Here is a 22,516-nt window from a genome sequence, read left to right as displayed (position 1 = left end):
GTCTCAACTATGATGCCAAAAGTTGATATTTTTCTGTGGACAAATATTGATTTATAATTATTTTTGAGAACAGGTCTGACAATTTATGTTGATTATTTTTTGTGACAAATATGTATCAAAAATGATGTTATTTCTTTTTGGTAACACATTTTTTCCGTGATTCAAAAGAGGACATCTTATGTTGAGTATTGTATTGTGGACTAATACAAATTAATTTTGAGAGGTCCTAAAGTTGAATAAATTAGACACTGATGGCATGTTTTAAAGTTGTTGTTTTTTTAAAGCAAAAATGCTTTTCATTGGTTAAGGGGTACTTGTCATCAAACATATTTCGCAGGGGGTACTTCACTGAAAAAAGGTTGAGAACCACTGCGATAAGTTGATAAATTCATAAATTTGCTTTGTTTCTTCTCTTTCAGTTGATTTTCAAACAGGAAGAATTCCATCTTTTTTGTTTACCGTGCGGTCAAACCCGATCGGCTCATTTCCCAGCTGCGGCGCGTCAATTTCTGTTTACGTTTTCCTCGTGACTCCTTGCTTGTCAGGGTTCTTTTGATTCCGCTCTTGTGAGAAGCGTGGTCTTGTGAATACTCGCTATGGGAAATGCCTTGAGATATTTTGCTCCGAACAAATATTTGCGTTCGGAATTAGCTACAAGAGAAAACATCGTGAGGGAAAATAGCGAGACCATTAAGGATGGGGATTATGAAGCGCTCCTCTCCACAGGCTTTCTCCCAAAGTAATGGCAGGTGACTTCAGCTGGAGTAGAGGGCAAAACCATCATCCGACATCCATTCAAAAGTCGCCCGTGATCATAGTGATGACCTCTTCTTTTTAAATTGGCCGCATAATGTTTCCGAACCTTCCCGTTCCGGAGAAAATCCCGCTGAGAGTCGCCCTACTGTATTTTGAAAGACAAACGCCTCATGGTGGATTTGCGTTTGTATCCACAGGTCCAACGTGCGCCGACGTCCATGACCCATGCGAGCCCAGTCGATGCCACCCGTCCTCCCAGTGCCAGGCACTTCCCGAGGGAGGCTACAAATGTGAATGTCCCATGGGGCGTGAAGGGAGGCACTGTGACATAGGTAACGTCCGTTTCAACGCATGTCATTGGAGTAAACTTTTTTTTTCAATACAGTATGGTCCTTTTTCAATTTCTAAAATGGAGAATGTTTAGCACAGTTCTTTTCAAATATAGGGGTGTGGGGTATATCAAGAAACAGGATTTATTTTTATTTTTTTGCACTGTTAAGTGTAATAGCACAAATGCGGCACTAGGTGGTGCTCTCATTGTCAAAGTCTGTAGTGGTCAAAAAATTGCTGTCAACGTTTTTAGAAAAAAAATATTTTTTCATGTTATAATATTTGGGATATTAGTGCTAATGTTCCAGATTAATTTGCATTTATTATCATTTATTCTTTGGTTTCAGCATCAAACGGTTCAGTTTGTCAACAATTTTTTGTTTTGTTTTTTTAGAGTATGGATCGGATTATTTTTAATCATTTCAGGCATTTTGATGCACTTTAATCTTTTTTTTTTTTTCAAATTCAGAATATGCTATAACCCCTGTAAAAAGTACAGGTAACATTCGCTGAAAGTTGTTTTTTCTTTTGTTATAGTGAAACAGGATACAACTTTAGGTAGACAGTCATTTATCACCCTTGCAGCGAGTGTGTGTGTGTGTGTGTGTGTGTGTGTGTGTGTGTGTGTGTGTGTGTGTGTGTGTGTGTGTGTGTGTGTGTGTTGGGGGGGCGAATATTTAAGATATTGGCGGTAATGTTTCAGGTCAATTTGAATTTGTTATTAATTCATTCATACTTTTTTTTTTCAGAATCAAACAGTTGAGTTTGTCAAAAATGTTTCAAGTTTATACAAGGATTGGCTTGTTTTTTTCTTTTCGGGCACTTTAAGCTACTTTTTTCAAAATTCAAAATAAACAGCAACCTGTATAAACCCCTGCAAAAAGTAAACATTTGCTGAAAGTTGTTTTAAACGGCTTTTTCTTTCGTTAATGTTAAAAACGGCACAATTTTAGGCGTATTTATACAATTCTCTTCGATAATGATCTCATTTATAGTCACTTCAGTGAGTGGGGGTGTGCGAAATTTTTCTCTTTCCTTTGCAGGATTTTGGCATTTTTCAACCAGAATATCATTAGCAAAGTTTTAAAAGGGAACAAGAGATAGAAAAAAAAGTTTTTCTTGTCTTTTGTTGGCTGCTTTGAATTCACTGTGGGCTCACGCTATGTTTCCACTCAGTGGTGGCATTTACAAAAGTGACCCAATTCTCAGCATCCTGCCTACGCACTCCGCAAGACGTATCCGAACTGAGCTGGGCCGATTTGCAGAAAACACCCTCGCGACGATTCTTAAGAATTTCCAGGTTTCTGCATCCTCTCTCAGTTGCGGCTCACGCTCTTCCCAACCTGTGACATTTCCATCCATTTTGAATCAAAAAGGAAGATCAAATGCCGAGGGCATAAAGGAGAAATGTGAGCCCTCGGGGTCGGTGAGCATCAGAGGCACGGTGGCTTGAAAGCGAGGAAGACCTACTGCGGATGATTGGCCCCATTGGGCCGTCTGCTGTATCCACTCGGCGCGGCTTGTTAGTGAAAAGCGGCATGTCTGCCTTCCCGTCCACCTTCAGGTGTCAAGTTTAAACAAACGTGTTGCTGTAGAGCAACACATCTCAGAGGAAGTCTATGACTACGTTTCAAATGTACGTCGCATTCTTTCGTGGTTAATGTATTATAAGGCGCATAGAATAGAAGCTGGGGTTGTGCGTTATAGCTGCGCTAAAGGGAATGTCGACAAAATAGATAAGTCAGTCGAACTTTATTAATAGACGATTCGAAATTAAGAATGAAGATGATTTGTGGAAAGGACTATCTGAAGACTGGGGAAACAAATACCGCTTGATTGTATTAAAACACCGTTATGATCAAAACCAAGACAAATAGAGAGTTTAAAAGAATATAATTATGATCAAATCAAATCAAGTTAATCAAATTGCTATCAAAAACCTTATAACATTGTTTTGTTGATTTAAAAACAGTTTTAGGATTTATTTTAAAAAATTATTTTACTTTCAAAAACTCAGTTTTTGCACCTGGTCTCCATATAAATTTGCATCCATATGTGATCATATATCGCGTATTAAAAAATTTAGTTGTAAAAAAAATACACGTATAACTGAAATGCGGAGGTCAAAATTGAAGAATTTATATGGCGATTAAGTAATTTTGTTTCTTTGTCCCCCAAAAATCAAAACTTGCGGTTTATGCGCTGTATGAATTGCACCAGATTATAAGGCGTACTGTCAGCTTTTGAGAAAATTGAAGGCTTTTACGTGCGCCTCATAGTTCAGAAAATACAGGATTATTAATGTAATGTTGCCCGTTTTTGTTTTTTGACAAAAAATGAACTTGTGTCTATTGCTTAGCAATCATTTGTGCAGGTCATATTCGGTGCTGTGAAAATAGTTCTTGCACCCTTCCTGATTTTTGTGTTTTTGCATGTATAACCCTCGCAAAGATTTCAATTCATCAAAGCAGTTTTGATAATCACACTGAGACGACCCAAGGATATATAAAACGCAGTTTCAAAATGATGATTTCATCTACTTACGATTACATTTTATTTTATTTACTTATTTAATTACGATCCTCAAAACCCCATCTCAGCCTTTGTGAGAAAGTACTAGCCCCCCTCGTAACTAACCACAGTTTTAGAAAAGCTGAGTTCGATTTCACAGGCCAGACCCAAATCTGACTGCTACCACTTTGGTTAAATCATGAGATCCCTTCAGTGAAATCTGTTAGACATAGTGAAGTAGGCTGGAAAATCTCAAGAACACATCACATCACAATTGGAGAAGAAATGAGAACAAAAAAAGTGATTAAAATCTCAGTCTAAGGTTACAATGCCATTCCTGAGGTAAGCGTGATGGTCTGGGGCTGCTTTGCGTCATCAGGACCTGGACGACTCGCTGCGATCGATGGAAAATGAATTATTCCGTTTACTAAAAGATCCTGAAGGAGAACATCCAGCCAAACTGGAGTGCTCTTGGATAATTCAGCAGTACAAGGATCCGAAACGCACCTCAAGTCCCCCTCAGGATGACTCAAAAAGATCAAAATGAAGATCTTGGAAAGACCAAGTCAAAAATCGGATTTAAGTTAAATTGAGTTGCTGTTATGTGACCTTAAAGTGCCAGTTGATGCTAGCGTTGAAATCAATCTGCAAAGATGATCGGTCCAAAATTTCTCCACAGCGGTATGAAAAACTCATCAGCAATTATGGCAAACATTTGACTTCAGGCGTTGCTGCTAAGGCTGACACAAATCTCCATTGGGTTCAGGGGGCAATTACTTTTTCACATACGCGCAGATAGATTTTCTCCTTCCTTGGTAATTATAATCATAATTTAGAAACTGCCTTTTCTGTATGCTTGATTATCTCAGAGTGACTTTAATATCGGTTTGGTGAAAGGGATCTTTTTTGAGAGATAAATATGCAAAAAAACACAGACGTCACGAAGAGGGCAAATACTTTTTTACAGCGCGCCAGTACGATACACGTTATAATGAAAAGATAAGCATGAACTCTGGCATCTTAATCCATTAGGGAATCCGCAAACAGGAATAGTGCATGTTAGCAGGTGAATCAAATCAAATAGATGGAGTTGAAGCAAAATCGAAGCCGTCCCACTGAGAGCCTCTCCCATTCCAAAAGGTGATTTTTATTTATTTTTTACACGGGAATCAATGAGATGAATAATCGCATCAGTCCTCCCTGACCGCTTTGATTAATGGGGGCGTCAGTCAGCCCCCGACGGGCGCTAGCAGATAAAGCGGCGGCGGGGGCCTGCTGAACAAAGCCCATGAGAACACGGTTAAATCGATGGGCGGTTTTCACGGAAATAAAAGTGAATTTGTGTAACATCTTTGTATTTTGTGGAAAGATTACTTTTTCAAAGCCTGAAAGTGTGATTAGTTCTTCGTTCTTAGTTCTTATATACAGTATTTTGAGATTGGGGTTCGTAGATGGGGAAAGAAGCGATAAAGTAAGATTTACCTCTTTCTTTTGTGTGTTTACAGTTGAACAAGGTTGCTCATATCGAGTTATTATGCTATTGAGAGTTTAGAGTTATTATTTGACTTATTACTTTGAGTATTACTATATTGTATTGAAAAAGTTTGAAAATATTTCATTAACTGAGGGCGCGCCTTATAATCCGGTGAGCCTTATATGTGGAAAAAGTTTGAAAATGGGTCATTAATTGAGGGTGCGCCTTATAATCCGGTGTGCCTTGTATATGGGAAAAGTTTTAAAACGTGTCATTAATTGAGGGTGCGCCTTATAATCCGGTGAGCCTTATCTATGGGAAAAGTTTTAAAATGGGTCATTATTTGAGGGTGCGCCTTATAATCCGGTGAGCCTTGTATATGGAAAAGGTTTTAAAATATGTCATTAATTGGGGTTGCGCCTTATAATCCAGTGAGCCTTATCTGGAAAAACTTTTAAAATGGGTCATTAATTGAGGGTGCGCCTTATAATCCGGTGTGCCTTGTATATGGGAAAAGTTTTAAAACGTGTCATTAATTGAGGGTGCGCCTTATAATCCGGTGAGCCTTATCTATGGGAAAAGTTTTAAAATGGGTCATTATTTGAGGGTGCGCCTTATAATCAGGTGCGACTTGTATATGGAAAAAGTTTTAAAATATGTCATTAATTGGGGTTGCGCCTTATAATCCGGTGCGCCTTATAGTGCGGAAAATACGGTATACATAATCATTTGAAGCCTTGTAAATGACATGATATTACTTATTTTGCAGCTAAATTTATATTATTCAAACACGGATACGTGGGGAAAAAAATGGTCTGTTATGCGGTATAAGTCAACGTTCGAGAAAACTGGACCTGAACTCAGAGAAATAGTGCATACTGAAAACAGAGTTTGTATAAATATGACTGTACAAATTTATCATCATTTGTTTTGGCTAATACTTGCACCCAGGATACAAGGCTAGAAATAAGCGCTGTTTACTTTCTCCTCCCTATACTCGGTGAAATACGGTACCCGTATATTCCTGAACCGTTTGTGTTTAATTATCTGTTCCATAACAAGTTGTAAAACTGCTTGTATCAACGCGAACTTAAAAAAAACAAACACTTTTATTATTTTTCAAAAGCACTCAGCCGTATTATTTGTCAAACTGCAGTTTGTTTTGAAGTCAATTTAACTGAGTTCACTGCCACCATTTTGTACTGTATTGCTCTTATCACAAGGTTGTGCTTGCCCAACAAAGACAAAAAAAGAGGCGGAATAACCGTTCATATTTCCAAAAACTCTTAAGTCAAGACATTCGTGTCATGATCAAAATACAGAGGAACATTTTTATGCAATCTGGATTTCATTCCTTGCCACTCAGTCTCATTAAATACAGTATTTTCCTCTCGTTAAAAAAACAAACGAAAATCTTCTTCCCCCACTGTCAAAAATTGCCTTCCAAGCAGCTCGATTCTCTATTAATAGAGATGAATTCTATCCGTGATGGTTCCAAGTGGCGCGCGTCATCAAGATTCAGTCCTTGGAAAAACATCTCATTAGCTCTCTCATCTCACTTTCTAATTTCAGCCTGTTTGGAATCACACTGTAGGTGTGCGTGGCTTATTTTTTTCCACACGGTGGACGCGTCGGCTTAAAGGAACATCCCCAAACGCGTACGCTCCCGTTGCGCTTGATTGCTTAGCTAATGTCGAACCACTTCAAATTCCGCCTTTTCTTCCCCTGTCTGGGTGACGAACAGAACGTACTGAAGAGATACTTGGAAAAAAAAAAGGCTGCCAGAGTCCAATGGTGACATTCTTTGTGCTTGTTTGTTAGACTCTGACACCTGAGCGGGCTGCTGTGTCTTGTTTAGTTCTTCCTTGTTAACGCCGCTGAAGAAGTTATGTTTACCTTACCCTGGGGTTCCGTGATTTGTGCCAAGTGTCTAGCATATATCGATGTATTTCTTTTGAAAGGATCTTCCTGTTGTATTCAATTGCATATAAATAAACTGATAGGTGTATCACAAGTAGTAACTACAGCAATTCAAAGTGTATATATAGTGGTGTACTTTTTTTCAAGATGGTTTGAAGCAACATTATTTTATCTATTTATTTAATATATATATATATATATATATATATATATATATATATATATATATATATATATATATATATATATATATATATATATATATATATAGTAAAAAACATCCATAGTAAAAAATATGTTTAATTTATTTTTATTATTATTATTATTATTATAACATTTATTTATTATTTATTTATTATTATTTATTTATTAAAGGGATAGGGGATAGGGATATTAAAGGGATTAAATTGTGTGTATATTTAAAATAATTTTTACTATATATATTACAAAATATTCAAATATATTTCTATTATTATTATTATTATTATTATTATTATTACATTTATTAATTAAATATAACAACAATGGTATATGTATTAAATTATGTGTATATTTAAAATGTTTTTTACTACATATGTACGTATATACACACATCAATTTAAAAAATACTAACAAAATAAATAATTAAATAAAAATACATAATTTTATAAATATATATATATATATATATATATTAGTTATTAAATTTAGAAAATCAATTTAAAAAATACTAGCAAAATAAATAAATAAAAATACATAATTTTATAAATATATTTTAGATTTTATATTAGATAATTAGATTATTTAAATGAATTAGAATGAATTTGAACTAGATTAAAATTAGAACTTAATTAAAAACTTAACAATGGTTTGAGAAAAGGCTCATTTTAGCTATACAAATAGGGTTCGCATTTTTACTTTCAATAGTGATAACAATGATGAGCTTATGAACTTATTGGACTTTTTTTTTTATAGGTGGCTTTGTATTCTCAACTGCTATTCTCGAGCAATGCTAATCTATAAATGTTAAAAATGGAAGAATATCTAACGAGCGATTTTGCACGTGATTTAAGGCGATGAATCTTAGATCTTACTTTTTGCCGCTTTCTCAAACTTTTAAACAGGAAGTTGAGTAAAAAAAACAAAAAAACATATAGACAATAATATAGTCTATGTACTAGTTCAAACACAGCATCCTGAATAATACTTGTGTGCTAAAAGAATGAAACCACAAAATCTCCCTGTTTTTATCCATCTCTGGGGACGACCGAAATTGACGTCACCGTTGTTCGGAAATGACCAATCACAATTCAGTTTGCAAATGGTGATTGTAGATTGAAAAGGTGATTGGTTGTGACTGTTAACAGCAAGTGACAAAATGGCACCGAGATGTTAATTGTTATTGCATGATGTTTTTCTGTGCTCGTAGTTGCTGAGAGGACAGGGCCGTACATGCCGCTATTTAATGGAGACTCTTACCTGGAGCTGAAGGGATTGCATCTTTACGGACATGATCTGCGGTGAGTTTTTTTGTTTGTTTGTTTGTTTGCTTTTTTGCATTATTATATTTGCGGGACCCCCCCACTGTGTACTTCTGATTTCAAGCAATTGCAAATAAAGCGCCTCGTTCGTCTACTCTATATATTCGAGAGGCATTGCCCGATATTAGATTCCGTTTCATTTGAAAATATAATTTGAAAATATTTAAATATTTTTAAATATTGAATATTTGGTACATAGGGAAAAATATGCGCCATGTTCAGCACAAATAAATAAATAAATGAACATTCTTCTTGTTTTTTTTTTTTTTTAACTCTTTCAGGGCCATGGATGAATTCTCGTCTTTTAAAATAGTAATAACAATAATACATCATAAAATTCTGGTCTAATACATGTTCTATGGACAGGAGCTGTCACCCTTGACTAATGCTTGCCTAATTAAAGTCAATTGAGCACTTTAGTGATAACTGTCACCATTAGATGGCAGTGTTTCCACACTTATAACAGCGCTATTATCTACATGCAATTCAAAGTAAGTAATTGTAGTCAATCTTTCATTTGATGGTACCCATATTTGAAATAGCACACAATATTTTGTCGTCCTTTAAAGATGAGTGAAAATGCTAAATATACAAGCGCTCTAGACTCTAGAGCGCTTGTCAAACTCCAGTCCTCGAGGGCCGGTATCCTGCAGGTTTTCCGGTTTTCTCTTCTCGACACACCTGATTCAAATGATTAGCTCATTAGTAAGCTCTGAGGGAGCTTGAAAATTGTTCTAAGCAGGTTTGTTTAGAAGAGAAAACCAGAAAACCTGCAGGATACCGGCCTTCGAGGACTGGAGTTTGACAACTATGATCTAGAGGTTTACTTTTCCAATAACGCTTGGCACTGAAAGAGTACTTAGCAAAAGAAAGCATTGAAAGAAGAAGATGTTAGGGAGCTGAAATTTCCTCCATGCCTAAGTTCAACATGGACTGTTCCATTCCTTGGCGAGAATACTGCAAGAGTAACGTGTAAGAAAATAATCCAAAAATGGTCAAAATATTACATAAGGGTTAAGTATTCACGGTTATTGAAACCTTGACTTTTAAACACCATGATAAACCCTGGTCCGAGTTATCGGCCTCGACCTAATGTTTGACCTTTCTCATTTGCTTTGTGTGCAGCCAAAAAGTCAGCATGACGGTGGTTCTCATGGCCAACGACTCCAACGGCCTGATCTTCTACAATGGGCAAAAATCTGACGGAAAAGGAGATTTCATCTCTCTGTCTCTCAACGAGGGCATTTTGGAGTTCCGCTATGACCTTGGCAAGGGGCCCGCTACCATCAGGTTAGCATAAAACGACACTGGCATTAAGGGTCTCTCATCGCACCGCGAATGATTAAATCGTCGCTTGTTGGTGATCCAGGAGTAAAGAACCGATCAGGCTCAACGTGTGGCACACCGTCAACTTGGAGCGCTCCAATCGCAAAGGCGAGATCATGGTGAACAAGAAGGACGCCGTTCGAGGAGAGGCGCCGGTAAATGCCTATTCCGCTAATCTTGTCTTGCTTTTAGCATGCTGAGCTTTTGAGCCCTTGCGCCATGCTTTGCCATGCTTGTGGCCTACTTCCTGTTCTTGTTCCATCGACTGCTCCTCTAACGTCATTAAGAAGAATTTTCATCCATTCTGTGCTTGCGATCTTCTCGTGCTTTTCTCAACCCTGCGAAAAAATAAAAAGTGGTGAAATGCTCCCAATCAGTTAGTTTAGCTAGGTACCATTGAGAGCTACTGAACTTTAAGCTACGCGGCTATCGGAGCTGATCGGAAATAACACGTTTTTCGAATCACCGTAACTCTTGAACCCTTTGCGCTAGCAATGTACTTCTTCCGTGTGAACCGTTTGCGCTAGCAACGTGAGTCCAGCGGATCGTAAAAGCGGAGCTTTGTGTCGATACCATACACATTATGCTAGATGATGGTGAAAGAGTGCCAAGTTGGTTAAGTTGCTTTTCTCACCGTAATATATTATTTACCAGAGTGAAATGGCGTTGGGTTTCTCACCAGATTCCTAATATACAGTATACAGTGGTAGCTGTCAATTGAGACCCAAAATTGGAATAAATTCGGTTTGAAATGACAGAAAATGACATTTTAACTGCATAAAAGTAAAGAACGTGCTTGGTTTCATTTTTTTCCTATTGGTTTGCACTCAGCAACTAAGTTAGCTGTGTTGCCCTGTGTGCCAAATTTTTGCCGTGTCTTGGGTGAATTTCCTTAAATTATGATTTACTTTAATTATTTGTTTTAGTTTATTATTATTTTTTGTCAGTATCAAGCCTTGAAACCTTGTTTATATAAAAGAAGGGCGATAAATGGACATATATGATCAAACATGATAAATAATTGTGATTAATAACGGTGATTAAAATATAGATCAAAGTAATCTTGATTATTATTTTGGCCATAATCGTGCAGCCCTACCCCGCAGTATAAAAAAATCCTAGAGGAACCATTATAAGGTTTATGATCATTTTCTGTCCAATGTGTAGATGTGTCCCGCTTAGGGAATAATATGAGTTTTTTAAGTTTCTTGTCAGCATCCCGGCTGATGTGATTTTTTTTTCTTTTTTAATGAAACCCACGATGAAAACCATCCCCCATGGCTTTTTGCTTAAAAAAAAAAAAAAAAAAACGTCAGAGCCTGACATCCATCAAAGTTAGCGGTAGAGCCGCAGATATCGGGGGACATTTTTGACAAGCCGTCTTGATTCTGGGAATCCTGTAATTCTTTTTTTTTTCGGCAGCCTTTCATTTCGCTGAGGTAACTCTGACACCCCAAAGAAAAACAGCCTCGGGGGTGCACCCTCATTTTTATGAAGTCAGACACAGCAAGAAGAGACAGATAGCAGCATCAGGAAAGTCTTTAGTCCAAGCGAGCAGGTGCGCACTTTCAAGCCGGCTTTTCGCCTGATCAGCCGTCCAATTACATTAAATGCTGTAATTTTGTGATTGTGAACATGCATTCTGTTAACTCCCGTCATCTCCTCACAATCAACACGGCGAATTTTCCTCTCGGCTGCTTCCCTGCCGCCGACTTCTTTCATCATCCATATGGTAATTGCGTCTTACGCTCCTGCAGTAGCTGCAAAAAAAAAAAAAAAAAATCATCATAAAATAAGGGGGAGAAAAGCAAAAAAAAAAAGTCTTTTGGGACTGTAAGGATGAGCTGAAACTAGTTGAAAAAAAAAAGCTTAAGAGCCCAGTGACGCCACTCTTCAAATTGAATGTATGCTGGAATGGATTTATTTATTTATATTGTGGATATATGGCATGCTGGGAGTGTTCATCGTACCAAGGACAGCTCGGGCTGGCGGCATGATGAAACGCGTACTTTCAAAGGCGCGGACTGAAGAAATAACAACCTTTTTGTTCACCTTTCACTTGGCGCTCGCACGGCCTTAAATGAGGCCGATTGAGGGCCACTTTTCACTCTTTCGTATCCACCGCTTTTCATCCTTTCTCTTCTTTGCGCCTGCTCATTGGAAAAGTATTCATTGTAGTTTTCAAGTGCATGCGCTGGGTTGATACTTGCTTGTTTGTCTGCATGCGTTTTACAGCTCAGGCGAGGTCTTAAGGTGTTTAATGATGCAATTTTGTCATGCAAAGTACTGGACTGGACTGCGTAAAAGCCTTGGGCCATCACGATGTAAAAAAAAAAAGGAAAACTCAAAGTCATATGCACGACCGCCAAATTAGAATTTTGGAAGTGTTGTTGATGCTGTAAAGCGGGGAAAATGCCGTAAAGAGGGGACGAAAAAAACGTAGTTTTACCTAGTACTCAATAAACTTAGAAGCCAGGGACGCCGTAACCCGAGTTTTCACTGTACTGTATTTGTGATGGAAAAATGAAGCCCCATGAAGCACTTGTGACATTTTTATTCTCCTCTAGATGGTGCTCTAGATTTGAACAAAGGAAGGTTTATTGCAATGGAAATGTATGACATTTTCACAGTCTCTTTAAAGCACATTACAGTATTTATGTAAAAAAAAAAAATTGGTCATTCATATTTAAGTGTAAATGTGTGATTTGGTCCCCTATATTTATATACTGTATATATATATATATATATATATATATATATATATATATATATATATATATGAATACCTAAATTCTCAATAGTGACAGCTGCTTCAGCGATATTTTCATTTTGTAGTCGAAAATAAGGATGCTGAATATTGACAGATAAGAAAAATACATTTTATCTCCATATGTTTACATATTTCTAGCCTGTTCAATAAAAAGAACAATTTTAAAATCTGTAAAATTCATTAGACATTATAGACAGTCCTCAGGTTACAAAGGAGTTCCATTCCCACACCAAATTTCCGCATAATTTGGAATAAACCCTTAAATACCCCTTAAATATCTAAATAACTATTCAAAAGCACTTTGCCTTCCTCCGACCTTTTGATGACATTCAGCTAGGTTTGTATCGTAATGCCTTTCCTCTTGGTTGAACCAGAATCGCTGGAAGATTCTACGTCCTTTTTTGGTATGATAAAGGCAGGTAAAAACGGAGAGGATATTCTACATTTTACACTGGTGGGCTACTAGAGACAAAATGGCGGACGAGACTCAGGCATCGTAAAGTCGAAACAGCGTAGCGCCAATACAGTGCAGGACTGCCGGTATATATGTCCAAAATTTCGCCAAAAATCTCAACTGGTCTCGTTCTGGTGGACTCCGTTTCATGATACGTTTGATCTCGTGGCATTCGTATCTGGTCCCATCTCTTTTAAAGAGATCTGCGGGCTACTTGTGTACTCGTGCCAAAAAGATTCGGTAACTCTTAATCCCTCGAGCTCGATGGTCATACGGATCCCGATTGTAAACTTTACAATCAAATAAATCGCATTTGTGAGCATTTAGGAATGAACGCATGGAGCTGTTTTCAACCTGTGTAGACCCTCTACAGCACAGGTGTCAAAGTCAAGGCCCGGGGGCCAGATCCGGTCCGCCACCTCGCTTTTTGTGGCCCTTGAAATGCTGATTTGACTTCAGGTTTCTGACTAAAATACCAAAATTGCAAGTTGTCTTTAACTTTTAAAAATTTGGGGGAAGAAAAACAAACATTATCTGTCTCCAAAACTCTTTTGAACAGTTTTTGCCGGCTTCTGATATCAAATCTTGGTAAATGTGTGATCAACACACTTAAAATGTATTTGAATTCACAGTCATTCCGGCCCTCTGACAGAAACTCACTATAATGCGGCCCAAAATAAAAATGTGTTTGACACCCCTGCTCTACAGTTATTTTTAGGGTCATAGTGTTTATTACACGCGTTAAGATCAATGGTACAAATAGTGTCAAAATCAACACCAGGGGGGTAAAAAAAAATGCTAAACTTGAAGCATGTGTTTAGCCAGAGTGCATGAAGGCGCTTAATGTGTGCATGTTCCTGCATGTTTCACAATGCACCCCTACCCGTCTTCTAATAACTTTATTCCTCCCTATGTTGTGTTTTCTTTCTCCATGATATGCCGTCTGGATATAAGAAATCACGCAAGGTAATGAGACAAGTCACACCTTAGCCCGTGTTTCATTTTCAGCCATTCACTATGTCCTCTCACTCCCACCTCTCAAAATAATAGGAAAAAAAAAACAAACAATTTCTGCAGAGCGGTGGGCAGCTTTGTCGAAAAACCTGTCATTTCATAAGCCTGCGCGCACACACTGAGCGCTATAAAAAAAATAAAAAAAACACACTTTGGCTTTCACCTCAGTCCATCTGCTGCGGGGGCGGATGGGGTGTGAAGGTGGGAGGGAAAAACCAAGCGGCGGCAGCCATGGTGTTGCCGGCCATTGTTTTTAAGCGGCAACAAACGTCTTCATTAGCTCGGCGTAGGCGGGGATATCGCCGAGGCCCGCGCAGCTGCCGGCGCTCCGGAGACATTGAAAAACGGACGCGCCCAGACCGCGGATGTACCGAGGAGCGAAAAGTCGGATTCTTAGTGAGTAGAAAGAAGCCCTCCGTTCGATTACAAGTCCGCCTTCAGCCGCAAAAACGGCCCAAACGCACAGTCAAACTTCAGCAAACACTCCATCGAATCTCACAACTCAGGAAAAGTCCACCGTGGTTAAAGCGTACAATATTTTAATATCTCAAATACAAGATGTGTAAACCTAAAAAAAAAATCTAAGATATTTACAGAAAGGCTTGGCCAAAAAATAAAATCACAATTTTCTTCAATCGTTCCGGAAGATCCTGACTGACCAATTATGGATCACCTGTTGGTCATGTGACATTCCGACGCATGATCACCCGAAGCTTCCACCACATGATGTCATTTCAGTTGGCGGCAACTGAAAATGTATTTTTAGGTATTAGCTGTCTATGAAAAATAATGTTACCAAAGATGTCATTTTACCATTTTTTGTGTGTGTGCTTGTGTGCGTGTGTGTGTATATATATATATATATATATATATATATATATATATATATATATATATATATATATATATATATATATATATAGTAAAAAATATTTTTAATATATTTTTATTATTATTATAACATGTATTTATGAAATATAACATAGGTAAAGTGGACATGCCAAATGCATTAATTCATAGAAAGCAAAGTATTACTTTATTGTAAACACTGTACAACACAATACATTTTATTTATAGCTCGCAAAAAAATCTCTATATAGATTTAATATTCATAATTCATGCTGTATTAAATTGTGTGTATATTTAAAATAATTTTTACTATATATTTTTTTTTAAATATTCAAATATATTTCTATTATTGTTATTATTATTACATTTATTAATTAAATATGACAACAATGATATAGGTATTAAATTGTGTGTATATTTAAAATATTTTTCACTTCATATTTATGTATGTACATACTGTAAATATAATTACAAAATATTTTAAATATATTTTAATATTATTATTACATTTGTTAATGAAATATAACAACATATATTAGACACTCCAAATGCATGAATTCATGGAAAGCAAAGCACTACTTTATTGTAAACACCATACAACACAATACATTTTATTTATAGCTGGCATAAAACAACCTCCAAATTGATTTAATATTCCTCATTCATATTGTATTGAATTGTGTGTGTGGACATCGCGTAACCCAATTTGAGGCTCTGCACCATTGCGGTCCTGCGGCGACCGACGAGCGAGGCGTAGCGGAGCCAAGGCGCTCCCTCGCACCTTGGCCGAAGCCCCCGATAGCTTTCTGTTGGACGCAGCAACACAATTACGGATTTAGCCAAGCGTTTCTGCCCCCTGCGCGCCAAAGCCCTGCCCAAATAAAAGCCGGCTTGCAATTCGCGATGCCTGGTTTTTTTTTTGTTGTTTTTTTTTTTGCCCTCCCCCATCATTTTTTCCAGCAATTAACTCCGTGTTGTTCCACTGGCAATTAGTGTCCCACTTAGGATAAACATTGTTTTTTTTCCTTACGTTTGTGCAGAACCTTTTGGCTTTAGAAAGTCAATTTCAGGAATACGCAAACCTTCTCCGTTTTACTTCGCTGTGCCTTAACTGGAAAAGGCTTATATTTTCTGATTATGGCCAAAATGATATTCATGATTGTTTTGGTCAATTTATAATAATAAATCAGGAATAATAAAGCGGAATATGACTAAAGCTTCAAGGCTTGATACTTATAAATAATAATAATAAACTCAAATAAATACATATATTGCTACAGTAAATAACATTTGTCCTCTAAAAAATATATAATTAAATATATATAATTAATAATAATAATAATTATTAATAATTAATAATATATAATTAAATATATAATAGTAATTGCCTTAGTATTATTATTATATATTGGCATTTATATATATATATATATATGTAATATATTGGCATTTTTTTTTATTAGAATAATTTTACAAGTTTTATAAGTAGTTGCCTTAGTATTATTATTATATATTGGCATTTATATATATATATATATATATATATATATATATATATATATATATATATATATATATATATATATATATATATATATATATATATATATATACACACACGTACATACACACACATACACACTTTGAGCCTTGGAGGTTAACAATAATTGAGAGCGTTGATCCGCGTTAGGCGCGCAGTCTCCTTAGCTCCGTTCTGGTTTGAATGTCTTTAAGAGACATTGATCTCGCAGGACGTTTGTCTTTCGTGCTTGCTTTTAATGCCTCCCATCTAGAAGATAATTGAGCACCCTCTCAGCAGGCATAGAAATTAATTATGTTGTAATACATCAACGGCGCTGATGCACGTTGAGGGCGAGGAAGTGCGGTTATAGCCTCGGCGGGCTCCACAACGAATATGGATCATTTTAACGGCAGAATCTATTTATTACTGTGGCATATGTGCAAATGTGCTGCATTAATCTCCTCTTTTATATATATCAACTAAAAGGATGCAACTTATTTCAGGCTCAGGGGACTACAAAACATATGAGTCCATAAAGCATCCTGTCCCGAAGAGAACAACGCTGCAAAAACAAATTACCTTTTCAAGCAATCTGGGGACGTTTTTGGACTGGTTATTTTGTCTTGCTTTGAAAGCCATTTGTCCTGTCTCATCAGAACCTCCACGTGGACCTGAATCTCAAAGAGTCTCTCTTTGTTGGCGGGGCCCCCGACTATAGTCGACTTGCGCGGAGCGCCGCGCTCAAGGAAGGCTTTAAGGGAACCATCCAAAAGGTAAGCTGGTTTTCCCAAAGACTGATTGGTTTTTTCTAATGCTGGCAAGATATATATATATATGTATATATATGTATGTATATATATATATATATATATATATATATATATATATATATATATATATATATATATATATATATATATATATATATATATATATATATATATATATATATATATATATATGTGCAAACTGGGATAGGCACCAGCAAGCCTGCAAACCGTGAAACTGCTCTAAAGACTGAATGATATTTTTTTCTTACTTGCTATAATTCAGTGCTTCTCAATTATATTTAGCCAAAACCCCCGTAGGAAACAGAACACACCCCCCCCCCTGCACTTGACACGCTGACTATTAAATGAAATGTAAACCTTGTAAACCCTGTAAACCTATACCTAACCCTGTAAATACCTAAACATTTTTAACCTTCACAAAAAGAAAGTAATATATTTTTTACAGTCTTTATACGGGTTACAGCTTAGGCTAAAAGAGAAAAAAATAACCAGGTGCATCAAAGTGCCTGAATTATTACAAAAAAAAACACATATATATATATATATATATATATATATATATATATATATATATATATATATATATATATATATATATATATATATATATATATATATATATTTATATATAATTTTTTTTTTTCACTTTTATTAGCGTTATAAGTTTTATAAGTAATTGCCTTAGTATTATTATTATATATTGGCATTTTGTATAAATATATATATATATATATATATATATATATATATATATATATATATATATATATATATATATATATATATATATATATATATATGTGAAAATTCTTATTGTAGCACAGTTTATTCCCTGTGCCCCCCCCAAAGCTATAAAAAAAATAAATGATAAATAACAAATCATCACTATATATCCACTTTGATTTGGTGGAAAAGATGATTTTAATGTAAAATTGCACGAAGGATAACCATCCACTGGCGCCGTAAATGACAATTGTCATACATGCAAGACAAAGTGTGTGTGGCGTCGACATCACGGCGAGGACTCAACGGCATTTCTCCATAATGAATTTGCCTCCAGTGGCCGCGTAAGACAAACGCCACACTTAGCTTGTGATTTTCCACAGTGTCAAGGGAAACTTTGTACCAGAGAATTAATGACAAGTTTATGCTAACGGTAACATCCTGCCTTTGTTCTGCCGGGCTATTTTTGTCGTTTTACTGGAAAGCGAGAAAAGGGAATGATTTCAAATCAAACAAAAACGGAAAAAAAAACAGGAAGTGACTGGGGAAAGATCTGAGGAAGAACAAAAAGGGACTTCAAAATACGCATTCTATTATTAAGCGAACGGCATGCAAATGAGCAGCGCCATAAATAAAGTGACAATTTGACAACTAATAAGTGTTTAATGTTCGTACGGGCCCAAAAAATATCAAGTGATTACCTAGCACAGTGATACCAAAGAAAGAAAGAACAAAAAAAAAATCACAATTAATCCATTTGAATGAGGCGAGTAATATTATTAATCAGTTTTCACTATGATTGCTGTTGAGTAAATATGAATCAAATGTAACTCTTCGTAATTAATCATTTCAGTAGCTTTGAATAAATACAAAACGGAATTCAGAAAATAATTTGTCAGGGTCCGGTTTATAAAAATATCACGTGACTTATAGCATACTTTATGAATTTGTCAACGAATTTTAACTCTCCCCTCGCATAACTCCATTTTTCTTGGTAGTAACCGACCTAACTGGATTCCATTTTTTCGCAATAGATCATTTTGATGGGCACGCCCATCCTCCGAGAAGAGAACGCCCTGCGCTCCCAGAATCTGGCCATGTTCCAGGAGCACGCATGTTCCCGGGAGCCCTGCCACAATGGGGGCCGCTGCAACCCCCAACTGGACTCTTATGAGTGCGTGTGCCTCACCGGATACTCTGGGGGGCACTGTCAGAACAGTAAGTAACATTTTGCCTTTCACAACCCGACTCTGTGAAATTAGTAGTAGTAGTTTTGCACAAGAATGTGACGTCTATTTTAATGTGCTCTGAAGTAGGGCAGGGCAAAATGGAAGAAAATAGAATCTCGATTTCAGCCATTCTGGATGATTTTCATCGGTTTTTGTTATGTTCTGTTGATGTTTGTGGTCCGTGGGTTGTATCGGGTTTTCTGTTCGTTTCTGTTTCGACTTTTGTTGTTTTTTTTATTGTTTTTTCGAGCTGCGGGGTTTTCATGTGTTAACCTACTTCCGTTGTGCCTGCCAATCAGCTCCCTGCTCCTATTGTGTCATGCCCAGGTTTTCCGTGTTTTTCTCGTCAGTTTTGAGTGTATTTAGTTTCCTGTTTCAGTTCCCGTCACGTCATTGTCGGGGTTGGCAGCATGGGATTGTTCCGTCAATGAGTTCTGTGAGTTTTAGGGTTCCTCCGAGTCAGTTTTCCAAGTTTTTTGTAGTAGGTTTATTTCCGAGCTTTGTTCCTCTGTATGCAGTTGTCAACTGCCACAACAAAGTTGTTAGTACCAATTGTTAACATGTGTTGGATAGCATCCGTCCAACATTCTTGCAAAACATTGATTTCACCATTTAGCTCATCTTCAATTTTTTTCAAATGAATCAAATTCGTTTGACTTACACCCCAGCACTAGCTCTGTCGAGAAAATAATTTCAAAAAGTGATGGACGAACTCTAGTGCTTAACATTTGTAAATGTTGTCAAGAGCAAGCCGAATGATAAGTGTAGTCGAGCTAATAACGTTGAGATTAATGGAGAATGAAAGTCCATTTAAATGTTACAAGCTTTGATCCCTTTTAACATGTAGAGCTTTGCAAAGGCGGGTCATAATATAGCAGTATTACATGTAGTTCATTCTTACCAGCCGGTATTATTGTTCTTTGATCTTAAACTAAAGTAGCACTTTAGGAAATGATGGCGTGAATCATCTGGCACTCGTCCAACAGATGACTCCATGTACCTTTCATCGCGTCTGGCTGACAACTTGAAATGGGACGCGGCTCCGTGTATCCTAGGCGAAGTTCACGCTGCGGCCTGACCCGATTACGACTTTTTTTTGCCCCTATGTCCCTTTTTGCCCAAAACGGCAGACCGGAAAAACCGAAACAACAGCGGACGAAGCGAAGACAACTCGAGGAGGGGACAGCGAAGTGTTTGGTCTCTGTCTCTGTCCCTTTGCTCGAATCTCTTAGCAAGCGAGAGTGACGTTGCAGGCACTGCCCAAAACGCCATGGCCAAAAACCTCACCCTTCCTTTCCTCAATATAATTTAACCTACAACTTTTTTCTCATGATTTGAGGTAAGGATTTTATTGTAGAGGGTCACGCTTTCCATCACATGAGTTTGGGACTGTGGACCCAAATGCAGGGAAGCTCAGAGGCAGGAAGTCCATCTTTTAATCCATTTAATTAGGCGGTTTGGTGGAGTGCTGGTTAGTATGTCCGCCAAGTAGTTAAGGGACCCCGGTTCGAATCCAGCCTGCTGTGTGGAGTTTTCATGTTCTCCCCGAGCCCGCGTGGGTTCTCTCCCAAAACATGCATGGCAGGTGAACATACTGAATTGTCCTTAGGTGTGATTGGACGTGTGTTCGTCTCTGTATGCCCTGCAGTCGGCTGGCAATCAGTTCAGGGTATCCCCCGCCTAGTGCTCAAAATCAGCTGAGATAGGCACTAGCTAGCTAGCGACCCTTGTGGGGATAAGCAGCATTAGATAACGGATGGACGATAAATGGTTGAGGACGCAGGAAAAAAGGACAGGAAGTCACTAGGACAAAAGACATGACGATTGTAGCCAAAACAAGTAACACCTGGACAAGAGACAATTGGTACAGAGAGATGATTGATTAACACAAGGGGGCGGGTTCCCAAGGACAGGTGGACACAAAGACTTTGACTTTTGACTTTGGGCCATCAAGCATTCACACACAGGTCACATACGGGTCGCATTTGTTTAGAACGAGCTCACAAAAAAAAAAATCAGCTTTCACAAAAACATCGGAATTGAGCATGAAGCCCCGCAGTGCGTACCTAGCCTTGGCGAAACTTTCCTCCCCTCTGCCATTAACCTTGCGCACGTGGCCGTCTGTCCCTTTTACGTTAATTAAAAATGCAGCAGGACTCCCGTGTGGGCTCCCATGACTATTATTGATCGCCGCGAGCACTCAAAATCTTTTCCTTCACAGCCATTTATGAGAAGTCTGCCGGGACCGAGACGGAGGCCATCGCCTTTGACGGGCGGACGTTCATCGAATACCACAACGCCGTCACCAGGAGGTAAGGAGGAGGACGACGTCTCCTTGGCTTCCACGCGACACTTCCATCTGAACCCATTCAATCCCAAAGACGTGTTTAGACGTGTTTCGCTATTAATCAAAGTAATTGATGTTATGTTTTGTCTTTTAGTACTAAACTCATCCATTAGGTTCTAAAAGCACTCAAGTAATCACTTAGGTACTTTAGAAATCAATTACTCAAGTACTTAATGACCTTCTCAATGACCTAAAGTAATTGATGACCTTAATGTAAGAAGTAATTTATTACTTGAGTGCTTAAATACCTTAAGTAATTGACCGTGAGAAATTACTCCTTTTAGTACTTAGAGTGATCGATTACTTAAGGATTTAAAACAGAAAGTAATGAATTACTTTGGTACTTCATCCATTAAGTCAGTCCAACATTCAATGTGCAAAATCACTAAAGTAATTAATTACTCTTTGTCTTTTAATACTAATCAATTAGGTACTAAAAGTACTGATGTAATGACTTAGGTACTTAATTACCCACTAAATGACCTAAATTAATTGTTTACTTTAAAGTAGGAGTAATTGATTACTTTAGTGCTTAAGTATCTAAAGTGAGAAATTACTTTAGTCCTTTTAGTACTTAGAGAGATCAATTACTTTAGTATTTAACAACAGAAGGTAATCAACTACTTTGGTATTTGATTTATTACATAACTCTTAACTCATTTAATCCCTAAGGCATGTTTTTATTTATTTTTTTTGATTGAACGTCCAGACTCCAAAAAAACAAAAAACAAAAAAAAAACGTGAAAATACGTCCCTGGCATTGAATGAGTTAAAAAATTAAACTGCATCTTTGGGATTGACTGAGTTGTTACCACCCAATTTGTAGACACGTCTTTAGCCTAACACTGGAAAAAAAACTAAGAAAAACAAACAAATGAGTACCCGGTATATAAATAAGTAGCTGGGATCGAACGCCTTGACACCTAATCGTAAAAATCTGTCTTTGGGATGGAATGAGTTAATTGTCGCACGGATGAAAT

General features: G+C 37.2%; 1 protein-coding gene across 5 annotated transcripts in view; it reads left to right on the top strand.

Annotated features, from left to right (window-relative positions):
• Positions 1 to 22,516, top strand: part of agrn (agrin) — a 294,106-nt gene that overhangs the window by 252,953 nt on the left and 18,637 nt on the right. For all 5 annotated transcript variants that reach the window (XM_088403131.1, XM_088403140.1, XM_088403158.1 and 2 more), the window contains 7 exons: positions 954 to 1,088; positions 8,400 to 8,490; positions 9,637 to 9,801; positions 9,881 to 9,992; positions 17,103 to 17,219; positions 18,995 to 19,178; positions 21,411 to 21,501. In XM_088403131.1, coding sequence (XP_088259257.1) covers positions 954 to 1,088; positions 8,400 to 8,490; positions 9,637 to 9,801; positions 9,881 to 9,992; positions 17,103 to 17,219; positions 18,995 to 19,178; positions 21,411 to 21,501 — 895 coding nt within the window. The remainder of the gene's footprint in view (positions 1 to 953; positions 1,089 to 8,399; positions 8,491 to 9,636; positions 9,802 to 9,880; positions 9,993 to 17,102; positions 17,220 to 18,994; positions 19,179 to 21,410; positions 21,502 to 22,516) is intronic.

This window comes from Hippichthys cyanospilos, chromosome 2, assembly GCF_059441005.1.
Source record: "Hippichthys cyanospilos isolate Australia breed blue-spotted pipefish chromosome 2, RoL_Hcya_1.0, whole genome shotgun sequence".
Classification (NCBI taxonomy): Eukaryota; Metazoa; Chordata; class Actinopteri; order Syngnathiformes; family Syngnathidae; genus Hippichthys; species Hippichthys cyanospilos.
The sequence above is the reverse complement of the archived record's forward strand: the minus strand, read 5'-3'. Positions and strand labels throughout refer to the sequence as shown.